Source organism: Penicillium argentinense, assembly GCF_028826775.1.
Source record: "Penicillium argentinense strain IBT 30761 chromosome Unknown utg000005l_segment0_segment0, whole genome shotgun sequence".
Taxonomy (NCBI): Eukaryota; Fungi; Ascomycota; class Eurotiomycetes; order Eurotiales; family Aspergillaceae; genus Penicillium; species Penicillium argentinense.
Genome location: NW_026622664.1, coordinates 1,319,846 through 1,338,417, shown reverse-complemented (window position 1 = coordinate 1,338,417; position 18,572 = coordinate 1,319,846). Strand labels below are relative to the sequence as shown.

Below are 18,572 nucleotides of genomic sequence, written 5' to 3'. Positions count from 1 at the left end.
TCCACGATTTCTCAAGTCCCATGAGTCCGCCTTCCACGAGACACAATATTCCAACAAATGCTTTGTCCCAGTACATGATCTCTCGATACAATATACCACCATTTACGATGACCATTGCTATGTACCTACATTGGGAAGGCCAGAGAATGCATCGTCGTGAGCACACCGCCATACGGAAAGCCTCGAACGGCCAGCGAGGCTACTTCTACACGGACCAATGGCATATGGTGTTAATCTGCGCTCGAACGACCAGGGAAGTGTCTAGCGATCGGCGGCCTGCATGTGGAGATAAACTGCACCGAACCGGCCAGGCCGGCGGCCACCGAACTTCAACCATATCTTCCATTACGAATAGCTTGTCAAGGAAGACTTCGGACGTGGGCAGATTGGCTGTTACTGACAAATGAGGGGTTTTTCAGGCTAGTTCCTGCGACTTTTCCCCTCCGTTTCTACAACTCGAGGATGAGGTCTCTTCGCATGTGGGTGTGTTGCAACCTTGTGTCAAATTCATGGCATGGCTGCTTCCCTGAGGGACGCCTCGGGTGCTTGAGCAGAAGGAAAATCTAGATAGTGTAGCCTACTCCATTCGCCCATCCATCACTATCATCCCAATCCAGCTTCTCTTGTTCCTCAGTAGCATGTACGTGAGACTTCGCTTCACGAGATGTATCTCGAAAGCAATAGACTGTGGGTATATTTGCGATCCCTCTTGGTTAGTTCCAACACCATAAGAATCCTGTCTTCCATCGTGCCGTATTGTTGGAGAGACAGACAATCCATTCCATCGTTTTGCCGATCACATAGTACATCTCATACGACTGCGTGTATTGCTCAGGCCTCAACCTTCAGGCATGCACACACGTGATAGGAATAGCCTGCCTCACTCCCTCCGATTCAAGATCTTTATCGACTTCAAAATCGGTCCTCGCCCTCTCCATAGAACGGACTGGGACGGAGGAGAGCAAATCCAGAGCTTTGTGCTCAACCACCTCTGCGTGGATAAACTGCCACCGACTTAGCGGCATTCGACATGCCAAACCACCAGAGCATGGTACGATACTACATCGGATTGACTTCCGACTCGACATCAAGTACCTGTTCCTGCGACGGCGCGCACGACCAGAACCTACCACCACCGACATCGTGGATAAACTATACCGGCCTTCGATGGATAAGATACCCGCAAGTGGGCACACCACCGATTGACATTCTGCCGTCTGCTCGTGATTGAATTGCATCACGATGTCCAGCGGCTTGCTTAAACCAGAGGCTTCTTCAACCTTACCCGGCATCGGCCCTGCTGTCCACGACCCTCTGCAGGCGACACCAGCTGCGCGAAATTGGCCCGACGACCAAGGAAACAAAGAACGAGAGAGAGAGCACTTCGCTGCTCGAGAGGAAGAATCCAGGGAAATTCAGACATACTCTCACTGCTCCTTTGCGGAGATATGAAGATCCAGGTCAGGCGGATTAGGAATCTTGTTGATTGAGGGTCTTTCAGACTGTTCCTTTATGATTATGGATGTGTTTCGATTGTATCTAGCGGTTCGGCATACCATGGTGCCATCTAGATAGTGGAGACTTGTCTCCATTCATCATTCATGAACATGTTTATCCCCGTCCTTATTTTCTCTTGTACGCATTGAATCCAAGTAGTCATGACTTCAACTCGTTCCCTTGCGGGCGCCTTGGGCAGGATTACTAACTAGACATGTCGTCAGCAAAATGCGACTCCAATAAAAGTCAAAGGGCTACTCCATTGACAAACTATGACTTGCTCCAAGGCTGTCCTTGGCAAGTAAAAGCAGTATGATGGAAGTCTCGATATCCACGACCTCTCAGGGTCTTGCCAGCTTAGATGTACTTTGGTGTACACTATTGGACTGGCTCTCCAGACCACTCGCGCATTTTGGAAGTTCTTTGCAGAATATGGCACATCGAGGCCTGCATTTATTATACGACCTAAGAGGTGACGAGCCAGAGGCTACCATACAGTGTATGTGTGACAACGCTTTTGAGGGTATGAATACGTAGCCCAGTAATGCTAGTCCGCGAAGCTGGAAAAAAGAAACCACACCAGCACCCATGAAAAGTAAAACGCAAGAAATTCCCCATATGAAAACAGATGTTACCGTGGCAATTCCGCGACTTCCAGCCCAGTAAAGTGAAAATCCCCGTGATCGTGAAAAGAAAAGACGTAGCCATGAACAGAAATCCGGGGTATGCAAATTGGCGAAATCACGTCCGCATCTCGCTATCGCCATCGTCATCCTTGCCGAGAGGTCCGCCGGGGATACGTCCTTCTTCCAGCTCCTTCTCCAACCGCTTGATTTCTGGTAAGCTCGTTGCATTTCGAATCATCTCCTCTACGCGCGCACGCTCGTCATCGGTGAGTTTGATGCGAATAGTCTTTTCTGCCGGAGTTTGGTCCGCGGACTCGATGGGGCCAGAGTATAACGTCTTGATACCCATGATCTTTGTGGCCAGAGGAGTCGGCTCCTCCGCAGTTCCGAAAAGCTCCTTCGCCTTGTTGCGCTCCACGTTCTTCACCTTTTGGTAGTCGAGAAATCGCACGGTGGGGATTTTCCAGATGATCCAGTAGCGGTAGTGCTAGATAGAATACATTGGTCAGCCACTATCCATGAATACCGTATCAAAGTTAGCATGAAATGGTAGCATACCTCTTTCCGGGTAATGGGGTTGTCCACAAGGCTCAAATGTACCAGGCGAAATTGCGAGAGAGGGTCGATATCCGCAAGTTCGGTCATGTTGTTGGCGGTCAAGATAAGGGTTTGCAGGTGTGGGAGCGACTGCGCAAGGCTCGACTGGATGTGACTGATGCTGTTGCGAGCAACCAAGAGGTAGCGGAGACGAGGGAAATAGGGGAAGTTCCCGAGGGAGGTAATGTCATTGTCCGTGAAATCGATTGTATCGTGTTCATCCTGGTGAATTGTATTAGTACAGATATTGGGAGGCGAGGACCCGCTGCTGGGTGTTTACACAGAGTGAAAGAATTCAGGTCCGCGGAATCCAGAGCCAGGCAGCCCTGAGGTGTACTCACATTTGCGATACCCAAGTTCTCGATCACAGGGATCTTGTGTCCTATACGACTCGTGACGCGATGATTAATACAGTTCCAAAAGAAATTGCCATGTCCATTGTTCGCAGGTAGGTGTGTATCAGCAAAATGTACCTCGGAGATCCAGCTCACGGTCATGGAGCGGATTGATGTATGAGAGGGCATTGTTAATGAGGTCGCCGTCGATGCGCATGTCGGCGGTCGTGCCTCTCGGCGATGTGCAACAGAAGGAGAATTAGTTATCGGGAGGTCACTTCGAGTGAACGCAGACCGGAGAGTGTGGTGGGGGACGTCAATGCGGCGAAAAGCAGGAAGGATGCTGAACGAGGGGAGCTGTCGCAGTTTCTCTAATCAACCGATGGTCCGCAACCATTTTTGCCGGGCGGTGAGAAGATGCGCTATTATCACGTGATTATATCTGAGATAGGAACCCAACTACATTAATGTAAGGTCGAGTTAAGCCTTCAGATTAAGGTATTTGTCCTGTTGTGGAAAAACACGGTTTTGACCAGCAATTATTTAACTCGGAGCAGTAGTCTGTTATATATGTAGTATTATTATACAAGTGACTTAGCAGCCAGAAAGATGTTCAGACATTGAAGCAATGTATTACTCTATATTCATTAAACTGGTAGCGAGACGCTAATGGTACACTGCTAATACATCAAATCACCCGGATCAGATCGAAAGCACCGAAACCATGAAGTACTCCAGAGCACAAAGGCGAATATGGTACCAAGAATCGAAAGCATCGGCTGCCCATAAGCAACCCTTTAGGGAAAAGGCTGAGAGCAGGACCGACAGCGAAAAGGGCCGCGCACTTATTAGCATGATGGCACCTGCGCCAAAAAAAAAAAAAAAAGAGAAAAACAAACGCCAATGGAAAATGCGATGCAGGAGAAATAAAGCACGTAGAAGGTCGGAAAGCATAATTCAGAGCGGGTTGCGTCAGGGACATCAGTCGTCGGCGAGGGGGCTCATGTTCGGCGATTTCTGGTGATGAGATCGCGTGGGACTGCCAGCTCTAGAGCGACGTCCATTCGTAGTCGGTCCCAGTGCGATAGGAGCCAAGTGGTCTCGACTTTCTGTCCTCACTACCAGGCCTGCACGGTCCATGGCGACACCCGAACCACCACTGATCCCTAGACCAATCGTCCCAGAAGAGCTATTATCAAGTGTGTATTTGAGGCTGGGAGTGTTACTGCCACTGCCCCAGCTTGAGGCCCGTTTCGGAGGCCGCAAAGTACCCGACCCGGCATCGGAGGTACGACCACCATCCAAATCGCTGCTATCGGAATCGTTCGCGCCAAGATCGAATTCCTGAGCTCCATCTTCCAAAACGCGCTCGTAAGAGGGGCGCTGCGGTTCAAGAAAGGCAACATGCCACCGAAAGGCTTGCGCTTTTTAGGGTGATTAGGATGTGAAGGTCCACCACGCCGGAGGAGGTTATTAACGCGGTGGTAGATACGCAAGCGACGGCTCCGTCCGCAGAGGAAAAAGCTGGCTAGCACGATGATAAATAGAAACAGGAGGAATCCAGGAATCCGGCGAGGCGAGTCTCCATTGAAAAGTGCATCGTGCCAGTGCTCGCTGTGGAACCCATCCGAGTCAGGAAGCAGTGCCACGCTGGGGTATTGGAAGTCGGTAGGGACCCCCGGGACATTGCTGCCAAAGCCGACGGGCAGTGCTTCGTCGTCCTCTTCGGTTGGTACCTGAGATGAGGCATACAGGACGATTTTCCCCAGAGTCCAGCTCACTTCTGTGGAATCGATCTTGTTGACAGCCTGGAAGGCATCGAGATAGCCCTTCTGCTCGCCATGCGTCAAGACTTCTTTCGTGCCATTGTGAAAAGAGCCCGACGTATCCTCTAGGCCAACCCGAGGCACTCCAATGCCATCATGGAGCATATTGATGATCCATGATGCTTTGAAGCAAACCTCGTAGGATTTTTGACGGTCGACCTTCTTGCCCCATTTATGATCTTCGATACCATGCTCGATGGCGTCCCAGTCCTGAGAGCAAAACGTTTTAACACGCTCCTGATAGGTATTAAAGTCGTATGCTTTATCCTTGTACCCCATTTCAAAAATTTCGTGCGTAGTATGCCAATATTCGCTGATGCCAATGAAGTGGTTGACATCAAAATCGATAGCTGGAACGTGAGTGCCATGAAGCAGACACGGATGGTCGGAGCATGGCGCATCCTTGTCTAGCAAAGGGAAGGTTTTGCGAAGACATTCGTCAAATTGACCGGTACCAAGCAATGAAACTCCCGTAGACTCTGCTGGGACACTCTTCCCATCCAAGGTAGTCCTCAACCCACTAGGCAAGCAAGGATCCGGCAACTCTTGCACTTCGGTGCCTGTGCTCATTTGCTCTTGTAGAGCTTCCACAAACCGTCGCCGGGCTTCATTTACACCAAATTCCAGCCACGAGGTGACAAAAACTCGGTGTTCCTGCACGGAGCTATCGATGTTCCGCAGCCGCAAGAGGGTGAGATCTTCCCCGTGCTTCTTAGTTTCCGTCGCATTAGGAGCAAATGCGATCTGAGCAGAAGCACCTCCCATATCCAGAAAGCCATAGGTGTGATGGCCCTTCCCATGGTCGTGCTTCTCGGGTGCGTCAAAGGTACCCATGAGATAATTTGTCGCGATCCATCCATAGAGTCCCTCGGTCTTTCCCGGAATCACTTGGATATGCGCTTCGCAGTCGGGTAGCAGGAAATCAGTGTTTACTCGAGCGTATGAGCAAATTTGATCGAGCAAGAGCTGGCGTTCCAAATTCCCAAGCAGCCGCATGCCCGCTGTCGCCAGTAGGAATATTGGGGTATCCTTCGCATCTTCTTTCGGGATGATCTTTTTCGCGTGTTCCAAGAGCTCTGCTAGGTGGTCGGGTCCAATAGCTTCAGGCTGACCGGCAAACGAAGAGACGCCTAGTACGAGAAGAAAGCAGTCAGCACGAATGGCTCTTGTGAAACTGCCGAGAATGTCGTCCCCGTTCGGTGCACTTACCAGGATGAATCTTCTTAACCCAGTCCTCCTTGGTTTTGATCTCCGGTAGTGATTTCAGTTCATCCGCATCGGCACCTTTGCGCGCGGCCGCATTGCGCAACCACCGATAAACGTGTACACGGGTCCCCTGAGCGATTGCAAGTCAGTTCAAAGATATCGGATGACATGGCACTGTCGGAATAAAATCAAAGCTACATACAGACGAGCCAGCGTCCAGGACGATGCCATAACGCCCTGCAGATCAACGATTAGCGATTTGGTGGGTTCTTGGCTGCACGGATTCAAGACCGACATACACTTGCCCATTTGGACTCGAGCCTATCCTTCGAGCATGACCAGAAAAGCGAGAGTAAGTCGGGAGAGAGGGAATCACCCCGAAGAGGACCGAGGAAACCGAGATGGTGAACGAACGAGTGACAGGAAGCGAAAGGGTCTTCGAGGAAAGAAGGAACAGAGGGAGATAAGGAGTGGCTTAAAACGGAGACGCGACAACGGGTGGCAATACGCAGGCGTGACGGGCGAGACGGGCGAGGCCAGAGTTTGCGGCGGGGCGTTCCCACTGCATTTGGGCGGCCCCGGGCTATTTCCAGCGCGGCCGCAACGGGGAAAGTGCAATACCGATACGCGGCAGGACACCAAGTGGTAATTTTACCCGGTTTTGTTCGTGTTGATGCCTCGACACCTGAGCTTGACGTAGTGGCCCTCCACCTTCCTTTCTCCACAGCTTCATTCTGGCCTCTCCTGCCGGTGTCACTCCTGCCACCGGCCCCTGCCGAGGGGTATGCCTCTCTTCTTCCCTTCGGTGGCTGTATTTGGCAATTCTCCTCACTATTACTGGCAATAACAAACGAGCATATCCTCTACGTTCGCTTTTCTTTCATCTGAGAATCTTGATCTCCAGGGTCCAAAAAGAAAAAGCTACCGGAACTCTATTCCATGCATTCGTCACCACGGCATTCTCGCAGTGTTGCACCTCCAGTGTAATCGCAGCTCATCCCTGTCCGTGCTGATCTCGCCCTTCCACAGTTACGCCGCAACCCGCGCTAGGTTGGCCTAGCAGGGGGTCGGGCCCGTGCTGGTGCGTCGGCGTACGTCAGCTCATTCCTTCCCCGGAGGATGGGGCCGACTGCCCTGGCCAATACTGCCTCATGATATGCTGAGTGCCGGCGCGGTCTTCTTGGCAACCTCCGCATCTATATCGCGGGGCCACTGATGTTTTGGCCACGCTCAGCAGGAGAAACCGTAAAAACTATTTCAAAAAAAAGAGAGAACGGGTCGAAATAGTGCGAGGCAGAAAAATAGAACAGACACGGCCCGATCAGACGCGGCTGGGCGCTGGGCTAGACCTAGACAGCCTGCCGCAGGTCACCCGTGAGACCCTGTCGGCCTCGTTTTAATTTTATTGCGCGCTCGCGTCATTCAGGGTCTTCCCGCGTCCCCGAGGATCTTCGGTCGCCATGCCCCACCTTTCAGCCTCCGGATCGATTCGTCGTCAGCACAATTTGGGTGTCAGGTTCTGTCCTTCTTCACTCTTTCTGTGGAATGATACCCTCCTCTACGACATAAGTGGAAGTACGCAAGCCATCCTGGACTCATACACTCTTTTGAGAACTACCCTTTACGCCTCGACCACCTGGTAACCCGGGAGCCTTGTTCACCACACTTGCAGATGCAGGTGACGACGACGCGAACAGATCGTCGAGTATGGCCCGCTCGCCGACTGCTCGCCAACAAACTGTGTTTCAATCAAGCCAACCTTCTCCGCCTCTTCGTAAACACGTAGGCTAATGCATGGACTCGGAATCATATCTCATGATAGCTACAGCCAGACCGATACAATGATGGAGTAAGCAGGCATTGCAAAGCCCTCGACCAATTGCTTTCCGATTTGTGTCTCATAAGTGTCGCAGCCACCGTTCACCTCGGTCGCTCAGTCGCTCAGTAGCTCAGTCAAGTCTTGCGATTAATCCAGTGGAGCGCGAAGATACCTGAGGAATGTGCCGACAATACCGCCAGCACCATCACGCTTAGATACATGCATGCGCTAGTCTATATGTAACCAATTTTTGCGTCCAATGGCAGCTGGCAGCCAGAAAGAGGTCCACTAAACCAGCAATGGCACCCTGACATGCCCCTCTCCACAAAAGGCCTTTCATGTCTACATAGGTGGTTTTGAGATGCGCGCTCACTACACTAGTGTACAGATCACTCGAGAACACAGGTTCGAGCCGCCCTGTTCGAAATGATTACCACCAATTTAGCCCTCACGCCAACATCGAGCGCATATGCAAGGGCGGGCCATTCCGAATGCGACATGCATGTGTACTGTCACAGACAATAACTACCTTGTGCTATTTCTTCACCTACAGCAACGTCGCAACAGCACTAAAGACCTTGTTCCCGGGGAAGATGCTGATTGTTACAGGCTATTCTTAATCGTGCCTTATATAAACATGACTATATGCTGCCATTCATAATACTATCTCTATTAATAATACAACATAGATATTGATCTAGCACGCTTGAAGGATTCATTGATTAGTATTCTGACCTCAAAAGCAACACCATATGTAAGAACTCATATTGATTTCAACAAAGATCACCAGTACAGCATTCCACAAGTGTTTATCGATACGCATCACTCAATAAACGATAGTGAAATAACACTGGGTCAGCCGCGGAGAATATCTATTTGTTCGCTCCCAGCAATTCCATCGCATTTTTGCCCTCAAGCCAGTCCTTAAAGCTTTGTGTCTCTAGCCGATTCTTCAATCGAGCGGGCTTAATTACATTCGAAACACCCGCACAGTAGCTGTACTCGCCGAGATATGCAGCACCCAGAAGAATCTCCCTTGGCACGCCCGGTTTCTCTCTCATCGCTTCCATGGTCAATTGAATCAACCTGAACTCTTTTCCAAGAGCTTTCTTCCAAATGTTTACCACCTGCTCGATAGAAAGATAATCTTCGTACGCAAGGAGCTTCGTTCGAGGCTCTTCATCCTCCACAAGCGCTCTCACGAAGGGTCCTGTGGATCGTGGGACATTGATAATGGGCATGCAGGTCTCCTTTCGGGTTAGAAGGATGGAAATGAAGTCACCAGTTTGTGGAACGAATTGAGGGTAGAGAAAGGCGTTGGTAGTATAAGCGCCGATGTAGATGTAGGAGGTCTTCTTCGCCAGCTCCACCTGCAGGTCTCGATGTAGTCGACGATACTCGCTTTGGTCTAGAAGTGGAAAGCAAAAGAGTATTTGCCATTTGATGCAGCATGCATAGGTCCCAGGGCTGAGTAGACGAACTTTTCCAGGGTCGGGATGGTTGCTGCGGCCTTGGTAGCGTTCTTTCCGTGGGTGACTTCGACCTGGTAGGCTTGCTTCGCGCTAGTCCCTGGGTCGAGTCCCGAGTCCATATTCTTGCGATAGGGATGCAAGAAGTCTGTTGACAAATATAGCTTGGACATTGCTGAAAGCTTTTCGAAGGGAGGCTTCATCCTTAAGGTCGGCTAGAACGATCTCGCCTCCGAGCTGTGCAAGTTCGAGGGCTTTGTCGGAAGTTGGCTGGCGTGTCAAGCAGCGGACGTTCCAGTGAGAGAGGCTCAAAAAGGTACGTGCAACAGATTCGCCTTGAATGCCTGTTGTACCCACAACTGCGACGGTCTCTTTCGCAAGAGAAGCCATGTCGGGAATGTGATCTCGGGGCGTAAGGTAAAGTACTGACCCGAAATTCTATGATATATCGGCTCTGCTCCGAATTGGATTGCTTCACATTCATTCCGGTCAGCAAACTGCTCTTTATATGTTGAGAAGCCCTTCAAGGGCAAAAATCCGGTGATTCTGGAAAGCATAGTTCGCACATTCTGATTGGCCCAGAAGCGTAAGCCAGTCAGCTATCCGCCTAGTAAGCCAGCTGCGGCCTGAGGCACCAACGGAGATCGGCTTAAGCACGTCGCCAACTTGCCTCAACCTGTCGCTTTGCTCGCCACATCGTCTTGCCGTATTAATCGAGCTACTATCGCGGTATTCTATTTCTGAAGAACACCATGACAGTCTCAGTCGCCAAGGACCCGGGCGGTGCTATTAACTCGGCCAATCTACCAAAGAAGCGGGTCATCACGCCTGCCCGGAAATCACAAAACAGAGCCGCGCAAAAAGCTTACAGTATGCGTCTTCTTATACAAAAATCTGCGTACTTGACACTAAATTCTCTCAGGGGAATGACAAAAGGAGCGCCGAAACCAGGAAATTGCTGAACGGGGGTAAATAAGCGACTGGCACCTCGACCGTCAACTACGTCCTCGGAGAGTTCCTCAGTGGCCAGTCCTGTATCCACGGCATCATCAGCATTTTCTCTGAGTATATCAGAGCTCATAACTGCGGAGAAACCCCATCCAGTGCCACTCGCTAATCCGTTGATGAACACTCTACGCACTACGCGAGACACGATCTGGGAGGCGGTACTGACCAATGCCGTCTGTCTAGGATTTGATCTCGCCCAGTTAGCAGATTGTAGCAAAGCCTACATATCACCATTTTTTAGATCAATTCCTTCCCAAGACAAGCCTCGAGATTTGGTCGCATCCACCTTCGATTCCACGATTCCCGTTCACCTGCAGCCGACGATGGCCCAGATCTTGATCCCCCACCATGCCAGCCTCGATCTGATTCCGTTGCCATTGCTCCGAGAAAGAGTTATCATGATGTCTTTCGCGATGCCTGGGGTCTTTGATCTCTGGAAATCTGAAGTTGGATATCTATGGGCGGCATGCGCTAGTCTATCAGTCCTTTGGCTCAACGGAGCTCATCAGTCATGGGATCAAAATAGTTGGAAGGCGACATCCTGGTTTATGAAAGTGGTGCATGGACTGGGTCAATGATCTTGCCATTGGGGAGGTCCCATGGATGACTTGAATGTCCCGAAGGGCTTGGTTGCGACGTTGATGGAGATAAGCCTACTCCATCAGGAGGGCCACAAAGTACAGGGAGTGGGTACCCTCCTAACGTTTCTACCATTCATAGGAAAGCATCTAACAGGAGTTCTTCTTCTGCGGAGCACTCCTATCCAACTGCCGATGGCCTCGGCCGACCTCCGAATATCGAAATGCGGGGAACATAACGCGGCGCGGATGAGTGGATTTAAATGAGCGGGGACAGGATCCCGACGCATCGGCAAAGTGGTCGTGTCATACTCCGCCACCAGGTGGCACACACCAGGCCCAAAGAACCGACCAATTGTCCGCCTTTTCAAGCTTGTTCAAACTGCATCTCCGGAAATTTCCGAAGATGGAAATCACTGCTGCAGAGCGGCGGAGAAGGCGCCGGCGCGTTGCAGATGAAAATCGCAGGAGAGCACCACGGGCGTACGCAAACAGGCATTCGAATTACAGTTGGGCAATTACTGATACCTGAAGCAGATGCACGCCTTGCAAACGAAGGAAAAGTAAATGTGTCCCAGCAAAGGGTAACGCTCGAGTGGATGCTTTCCCAAAATGCCAGCGATGTTCAGTGAGCAATTTGAACTGCAGATTTGAGAAGTAGGAGTGACACCCATCGCATCGCGATGATATTGTGCTCACAAAAAACCAGCGAAACTCTGTCGGTTCCAGGGGAGCAGGCTCGAATACCTTTACCGGATCAACAGCAATCGCCGACGCCGCCGAATCAGGCCGAAAATGCCTCGTCTGGTAATGTAGCCGCTGAGAGTCATGAAGTGCTTTCGCCAGCGTCTGTTATTTCCCATAGACTTTCCAAGCATGTCATTGCGGACCAGTCGAAACGGATATTCTGGCCAAGCATTTTATCTCGTCTCCGAGAAGCATTTTCTCTGGACCCTCAGCCAGCTCCGGAGGAACGCGATATGGTTGCGATGCAAGCAGTATGATTCCGTCCTCCCCGGAAACGAGTGTGTCTGTGGCTAACGGTCACAGCGCATGATCCGTCAAAAGGGACTACATCCTTCCGAGCTATCAAAACTTCAAGTAGCTATCGACGCTTTTCCACCTCGTGCTGTTGCGGACTTTCTGCTTGCGGTATTCATGAAGCACGCGACCGATGTTTTTTTCTACTTTGACCAGTCTCAGATGCTCGCCGACATGAATGAGCTCTACACAGACCAATACTCGCCATTGAGATTTGATCCAGCATTTATATGTCTTGCGATGGCTACATTCGCGCTTGGGAGCCAATGGACGCCCCTAGAGAGACCTGAAAGGCTCGAGAGCAGTCAGCAGAAAGAATACCTTGATGTCGGCAGTGTCTTCTTTTCCCATGCAAAAGCTCTCATACCTGAAATAATCGAACGCTCATGCCTGAGATCGGTCCAGGCTCCTTTTGTACTGGGCGTTTACCTCATGCCTGCTTGTGCAGTTGGAACATCTTACGTTTACTTGGGACTGGCAGTACGAAAAGCCTTGGTGGCTGACCTACACCTTGAAGTGGATGATCATTCCATGAGCCAACGAGACAAGGAGATACGACGTCGTCTCTGGTGGTCTATCTACTCTCTCGAACGGTGCGAACTCATCCAAGCCCCTGGTTTTGTTACTGAATGATTGATAAACTTCTTAGTTGTACTACGACCAAGTTGAATCGAGCGTGCTCTGTTGATGCAAAAATAATCACAGCGGCCCTCCCCTCTCAATGTGCATCTCTTGATCGGTCTCAGGTTTTCGACAATCTTCAATGCCAGATAGCCTACGCGCGGCTTATCAAAATACTTGACAAAATCGCTGGCTCTGGGTATGTTCTATTTCCGACCATTTGTCTAATATTCACCTCGCTAACATTACAAAGCGATGGATCTTCAGAACTGGGGTGGCTTCCTCAGTCAAAATGGGAAGCAGGTCTTAAAGAATGGAAAAGGTCCCTTCCCGCAGACTTCAGACTTGACCATTTCAGACCCAGCGATCTCTGTTATCGTGCTGTCGCCCACCTCTATTTGAATTACTACTATGCATGGATCACAATAGGCAAGGTGTCCCTCGTCACTGTCGCCAAGAACAAGCTGGGGCAGGCTGAGTTTGAAACATCAGAAGCCAGTGATAAGGCCAAGAAGATGGCAAGCTCTTGCACCAAGGCTGCGAGGAAAGTCCTTCGTTTATTCGAAAGCTTGATGAAAAATCGGAAAATTACCAGGTTTTCATTCACCGACTTTCAGGGCTGCAGCATCGCCACAATTATTACATTAGTTTCTGGTATCTTGGAGCGTGACTCTGGCTACGATGCTCGAGTCGAATTTGGGTTGAAATGTCTTCAAAGGATGGCTATAGGGAACATGGCCGCTCAGCTAGGAGTTCGATTCGTCGAGGCCGTTCAAACCATCACAAACGAAGCGGTGGCAAAACTAGAACGCGTCAGGGCTATCTCAGAGGATACTTCCAACATGAATATTTCTTCTGGCTATGATGAGTGGACCGAATGGCTTACGATGCAAGAAGACCCCCAACGACGGGAGCAGGCCAGTCGTTCAGGTCTTGAAACATCCTCCGGTGGAGATCACAGGGCTGAGAAGGCAGATCCCTGGAGGATTCTGCCAGTCATTTCTCCCAGGGGCGCATTTACATTTTCCGCATCTAGAGGAGAAGAGATTGTGGGGGTATCTACAGCTTCACGAGATTCGAGTCACCTGGACAGCACTATGGAGCCTTGGGAGCCGTTTGAGTACGACTTTCTCTCGGACTTCCGCAATGACGAACAGGCGTTTCTGATGGGGCTGACTGGGTTGGATGCCCTCGATTTCTCTGGCCTTACGGTTTAACTGGAGTGACGAGCAAGCTTCCAGCTGTCACGGAAACCATCACTCATATTCATACTTGTCAATTTGATCATTCTGGAATATCACATTCGCACTTCATGATGCATGCTTATAAACCATCCCAATGCTTCTTTCACACAATCGACAAACAAGCGCTTCACCTCACTCCAGGAAATATCATGATGTTCAATTAATTATACTTCACTCTCACAGGGATCTCAGAATCCTCTGCTAGAGTGCTCCAGCGACTCTTGCACACTCGGCCGTCCTTCATCACGCCAAGAACATGCTCCTCCGGTCGGTCAAAGACGGTCACGTCCTCGAGGGGATTTTTGTTTAGGAAAACAATATCTGCCTGAAAGCCGCCCTTGATCTGACCGATTGACTCTTCCCAGCCCATCATTTTAGCTGGGTTGGTGGTTGCACTCTGCAGAATCTCTAACGGCGAGAGGACCTGCGACCGCAGAGCGAACTCTTGTGTTTGCGCCGAACCCAGTGGACCGAGCAGATCAATTCCCATGCTCAATACCTTTCACGCCGTTTTCGATACAGTGTCGAATCGCCTTGACGGTATAGGCATGGGCAGTCACGAATGTCCCGGCATTCTCGGCGCATTCTACCATCGCCTGAATCTCGGCATTTGTGAATTGAAGGTGCTCCAATTTATCGGTCGGAGAAGCCACTCCGCCTGAGCCCATGATTTTAATGAAGTCTGCACCGCATCTGATCTCTTCTCGGACAGCAGCCATGCATTCGGGTACGCCGTTACACATTCGCCCCAGGTGGTTGTTGCTGTGGAGGCCCCCACAGCATTCAGCTTGGTCATGCGATGATCGAAGATCTCCATGGCCACCGAACTGGGATAAAGCATGACCCGAGATGAATAGACGAGGGCCTGGGAAGACGTCGTCGATAGCTTCCTTCAGAGGAAGCTGTGCACCGCCGCAGTCGCGGACACTCGTGAATCCACGATGGAGCATCTGAGACGCGACAAATGGCTGTCGCAGCAAGGATGCATGGTCGGAATTACCGAAAGCTTTCGAGAGATCTTTGAATCCAGGCACGGCGCAAAGATGAACGTGGGCGTCAAATAGGCCGGGGCACAAGTAGTGACCTTCGCAGTCAATGACCGTCAAATCGGACGACGAGGAAGCTTCGGCTGATGAAGACACTGATTCGATTTTTCCCTGGCGAGTAACAATTCTGGCATTTTCCAGGACATTCCCCTTCTGCACGTCGATGACATTCGCGTTGGTAAAGAGATAACCTCGCGGCGCCGGTCGCGCCCAGGGCCTGATGTCGGAGCCAGGCGCTGGATGGTGGTCGGGCATGGCGGTGAAAATAGTCGATGAAGTCGGAATTCTTCGGAATTCTCAAATATCGAAATGACTAAATCGCTCGTCTTGCGGGAAGATGCTAGCTGAAATAGCAGGTCGATCTGGCGATGGCTGGAAAATGGTCAGATCGCAGATCCTCCTCGTCGGGAAGCTGGCCGTGCAGATTGCCGATGATGCATCGATCCGATGCCCCCGCCTCCATATTTGTCCTGTTTATCAACAATCCTGGTTGATCACTTCCGAGTCGGTGGCAGATAGGCACTCTTGGCTCGCAGCCAGATCTGTCGTTGACAGCTGGCCGAATATATTATCCCTTGTTGATCCTTTTGTGACCTCAAGGCTCGTTGATAGCTCATATGCTTTCTACCGCGCTGCCTTTGGTGACAAACAACCTGTCCCGAGTATATGATCGAACGTAATGGGAAGGAATATATATTTCCAGAAGTCCCCAGTCATGGACAGCTCCGAAGATAAAGGGTCGGTCACAGATGATGGTCCCCGATCGAGCGGCGACGTTGTCGGCGTTTCAGAAGGGTATACTGCCGAAGAGGAAAAGGCTGTCTTGCGAAAGATTGACATGGTCATTCTACCATTCGTGAGTATTGCCTGCCGATGACCTATATCCTTCCAGGCAATAAACTCATAATGGTTCCCCAGATGTGCTTCGTTTTCTTCTTGCAATATCTGGACAAACAAAGTCTCAGCTATGCAGGTGTATTTGGCTTGATCAGTGATCTCAATTTGACCAACTCGCAATACTCGTGGTCGAGTTCCATCTTCTACGTCGGCCAACTGGTATCGGAATACCCCTTCATCTACCTGATGAGCCGGCTACCACTCACCAAATTTGTCGGCGCAACCGTGTATGTCTTTCACTGAGAAACCCGGTAGCGCGATCCATCTTGCTAACTAACCAGCTAAGTATCATATGGGGCATCATTTGCATGTGCCTCGCCGCACCAAATAACTTCGCCGGATTTGCCACAGTTCGCTTTCTTCTTGGATTCAGCGAGGGAGCTGTTTCTCCCGCTTTTGTCACAATCACCGGAATCTGGTACCGCAAAAAGGAGCATACAGTGCGAACTGCTCTATGGATTACCATGAATGGCTTGGCGCAAGTCATCGGTTGCCTACTGATGTACGGCATCGGCAAGAATAATTCCTTGTCAATCGCCCCTTGGCGTGTACTCTTCATTATCTGTGGTGCTCTGACCGTGGTTGCCGGAATCGGCTTCTTCTTGCTCATGCCTAGTGGCCCCAAGAATGCGTGGTTTCTTACTCCACGCGAAAAAGAAGTCCTGTCCCTCCGTATGGCTGCAGATCGCGAGGGTGGAGACAAAACCTCATTCTCTATTCCCCAGTTGAAAGAGACAGTGCTAGACTCGAAGGCTTGGATGGTCTTCTGTTTCGGTGTTCTATCAACAATGCAGTCTCCGGTTTTGACATTCGCATCCCTTGTCATTGAGTCTATCGGCTATAGCAAGCTCGACACCATGCTGTATACTGCACCGTCGGGTGCGGTACAAGTCGGCCTGCTATGGATTGGCACTGCTCTGGTCTGTTGCTTTCCACGTCAGAGAACATTGATCGCTCTTGCCTTGATCATCCCGCCGTTCATTGGCACTATCTTCCTTATGAAACTTGATGCAGCGGCTGAATGGGGCCTTATTGTAGCCTCCTGGGTGGTAAGTCTATATCCACAACATTTTCTAATTGGGAAAGCTGACATTTTCCCCAAAGGCGTCATGCATCACTGCATGTATGTCAATATTTCTTTCACTCTCGGCGTCCAATGTCAAGGGCAATACGAAACGCGCAGTTGTCAACACCATGTTTTTCATTGGATACTGTGCTGGTTGCATTGGCTCACCACAGCTCTGGACTCACAGACCACGTTATACAGAGGGAGTGATAACCTCCATCGTTACGTGGTGTCTTCTTTTCGTTGCCGTGATTGTATACCGCCTTCTTTGCGTATTCGACAACGAAAGACGAGATTCGCAAATGAGCTCAAATAATGAAAGTATGAGATGGGATGTTGAATTGGACGAAAACGGATTACCCCGAAACGACTTGACGGACAAAGATGATAAAAAGTTTCAATATGCTTACTAGATGAGCGTGTTCAGTTGAAGGACCAATATTCGTCTAATAAAATTAATATTAGGAGCTCTTTTAGTCACTCATTCGGATATTGCCCACCTTTGATGATGTCTCACAATCGTGAGGCCTCGCTCGTCATTCCCGTAACATAAGCTTATCTGGAAGCATCTGCCCTAATTTTCGGCCCCCACAAAGGATTTCTACGTCCAGGACACCACGAGGAATGGTAAAGGCTGGCCAGATTGGACAAGGTTGCAAATATTTGAAAGCAAAGTCCAGGAACAGCCGCTTCCAAGCTCCATGTCATGGATATTCACGGTCGGTTCGATCATTAGGCTTAAATAGCCTTTTTTCGGCGCTGGCATGTACTGGCATGCCAGGCCAGTCAACAGGCCACGTTCGAAAAGCTAAACTAAGGAGGCTTAGCACCAGGGCCATGCTTCTATCCTAGGCAAGGCCTGTGTCCTGGACCTGACAGGGGACGGGGTCTGACGGACAAAATTCTTCGAAATCAGCTTAGCCAGAAATTCCCCGCAGATGAAGACGTGAGGCCTGTACGCAGATTTCATAGTTCCAGCATGAGTACACCTAATCGCCGAGTCTCCAGGGGTCGATCGCGTACTGGGTGCGCTACCTGCAAGTAAGTACCCGCTACAGTAGTCATCCGTTTCGTCTGATTGGATACCCCTCGGATTTGCGTGTCCAGCCACTTCAATATCACCTTAGAACCTCTTTGGTGTTGACAAATCAATTACCAGAATACGTCGAGTGAAGTGTGACGAGCAAAATCCTGCTTGTCTCAAGTGCGTGTCGACAGGAAGGACGTGCGGGTGACTACGGAGAACCTCAGAACCTGGCGACCAATGTAGCCACCACGCGTGATCTTCGCATTGTGCAGCATGTCCCCGGTATATCGCATCCAACCCGCCTATGGCAGGTTTCACAGTCAACAGATCTGATTCTAGAGACTGAATAGCGTTCTCTTGAATTTTTTTCAAATTCACACTACGCTTCGTTTTGATTCCGGCATCTTCACATACCTCCTCCAGGCCGCTTATCATGAAACGATCGTGAGATCTACTGCAGTTACTATTAGATCTTTGTATCGATCCTTCGTACACGGTCAAAGAGGACATGCAGTCACACATGAAGAAACCCAGTCTACCCTTCTTCACTACAATAAAGCCATCCGATAACTAGTCTCTATTCATCCTCAAACGAGCCCTCGATAAAATGTCACCATCCTCATTGCCTGCATTTTACTCTTCTGCTTCGAATGCCATCAGGGACATTAA

At 50.3% G+C, this 18,572-nt stretch overlaps 8 protein-coding genes across 8 annotated transcripts; 3 read left to right on the top strand and 5 right to left on the bottom strand.

Moving 5' to 3' along the window:
- Positions 1-1,242: 1,242 nt before the first annotated feature.
- Positions 1,243-1,452, top strand: N7532_005292 (uncharacterized protein; the record flags this gene model as incomplete). The annotated part of the gene is made up of 1 exon (XM_056617786.1): positions 1,243-1,452. The coding sequence occupies one exon, from the start codon at positions 1,243-1,245 to the stop codon at positions 1,450-1,452; it is 210 nt and encodes a 69-aa protein (XP_056473945.1).
- Positions 1,453-2,238: 786 nt separating this feature from the next.
- On the bottom strand, positions 2,239-3,272 carry lea1 (U2 snRNP complex subunit LEA1; the record flags this gene model as incomplete). Its single annotated transcript, XM_056617785.1, has 4 exons — positions 2,239-2,610; positions 2,682-2,942; positions 3,062-3,102; positions 3,194-3,272. The coding sequence occupies 4 exons, from the start codon at positions 3,270-3,272 to the stop codon at positions 2,239-2,241; spliced, it is 753 nt and encodes a 250-aa protein (XP_056473944.1).
- A 764-nt stretch (positions 3,273-4,036) lies between these two features.
- N7532_005290 (putative nucleoside diphosphatase (Ynd1)) lies at positions 4,037-6,396 on the bottom strand (the record flags this gene model as incomplete). The annotated part of the gene is made up of 5 exons (XM_056617784.1): positions 4,037-4,479; positions 4,548-6,011; positions 6,091-6,217; positions 6,290-6,324; positions 6,387-6,396. The coding sequence occupies 5 exons, from the start codon at positions 6,394-6,396 to the stop codon at positions 4,037-4,039; spliced, it is 2,079 nt and encodes a 692-aa protein (XP_056473943.1).
- Positions 6,397-8,778: 2,382 nt separating this feature from the next.
- On the bottom strand, positions 8,779-9,765 carry N7532_005289 (uncharacterized protein; the record flags this gene model as incomplete). Its single annotated transcript, XM_056617783.1, has 2 exons — positions 8,779-9,468; positions 9,547-9,765. The coding sequence occupies 2 exons, from the start codon at positions 9,763-9,765 to the stop codon at positions 8,779-8,781; spliced, it is 909 nt and encodes a 302-aa protein (XP_056473942.1).
- Positions 9,766-11,367: 1,602 nt separating this feature from the next.
- On the top strand, positions 11,368-13,840 carry N7532_005288 (fungal specific transcription factor domain-containing protein; the record flags this gene model as incomplete). Its single annotated transcript, XM_056617782.1, has 5 exons — positions 11,368-11,444; positions 11,671-11,959; positions 12,012-12,595; positions 12,652-12,822; positions 12,877-13,840. The coding sequence occupies 5 exons, from the start codon at positions 11,368-11,370 to the stop codon at positions 13,838-13,840; spliced, it is 2,085 nt and encodes a 694-aa protein (XP_056473941.1).
- A 187-nt stretch (positions 13,841-14,027) lies between these two features.
- N7532_005287 (uncharacterized protein) lies at positions 14,028-14,240 on the bottom strand (the record flags this gene model as incomplete). Its single annotated transcript, XM_056617781.1, has 1 exon — positions 14,028-14,240. The coding sequence occupies one exon, from the start codon at positions 14,238-14,240 to the stop codon at positions 14,028-14,030; it is 213 nt and encodes a 70-aa protein (XP_056473940.1).
- A 106-nt stretch (positions 14,241-14,346) lies between these two features.
- Positions 14,347-15,168, bottom strand: N7532_005286 (uncharacterized protein; the record flags this gene model as incomplete). The annotated part of the gene is made up of 1 exon (XM_056617780.1): positions 14,347-15,168. One exon carries the CDS (start codon positions 15,166-15,168, stop codon positions 14,347-14,349), a length of 822 nt encoding a protein of 273 aa, XP_056473939.1.
- A 460-nt stretch (positions 15,169-15,628) lies between these two features.
- Positions 15,629-17,289, top strand: N7532_005285 (MFS general substrate transporter; the record flags this gene model as incomplete). Its single annotated transcript, XM_056617779.1, has 4 exons — positions 15,629-15,769; positions 15,832-16,037; positions 16,097-16,859; positions 16,915-17,289. The coding sequence occupies 4 exons, from the start codon at positions 15,629-15,631 to the stop codon at positions 17,287-17,289; spliced, it is 1,485 nt and encodes a 494-aa protein (XP_056473938.1).
- Between the last annotated feature and the right edge of the window lie 1,283 nt (positions 17,290-18,572).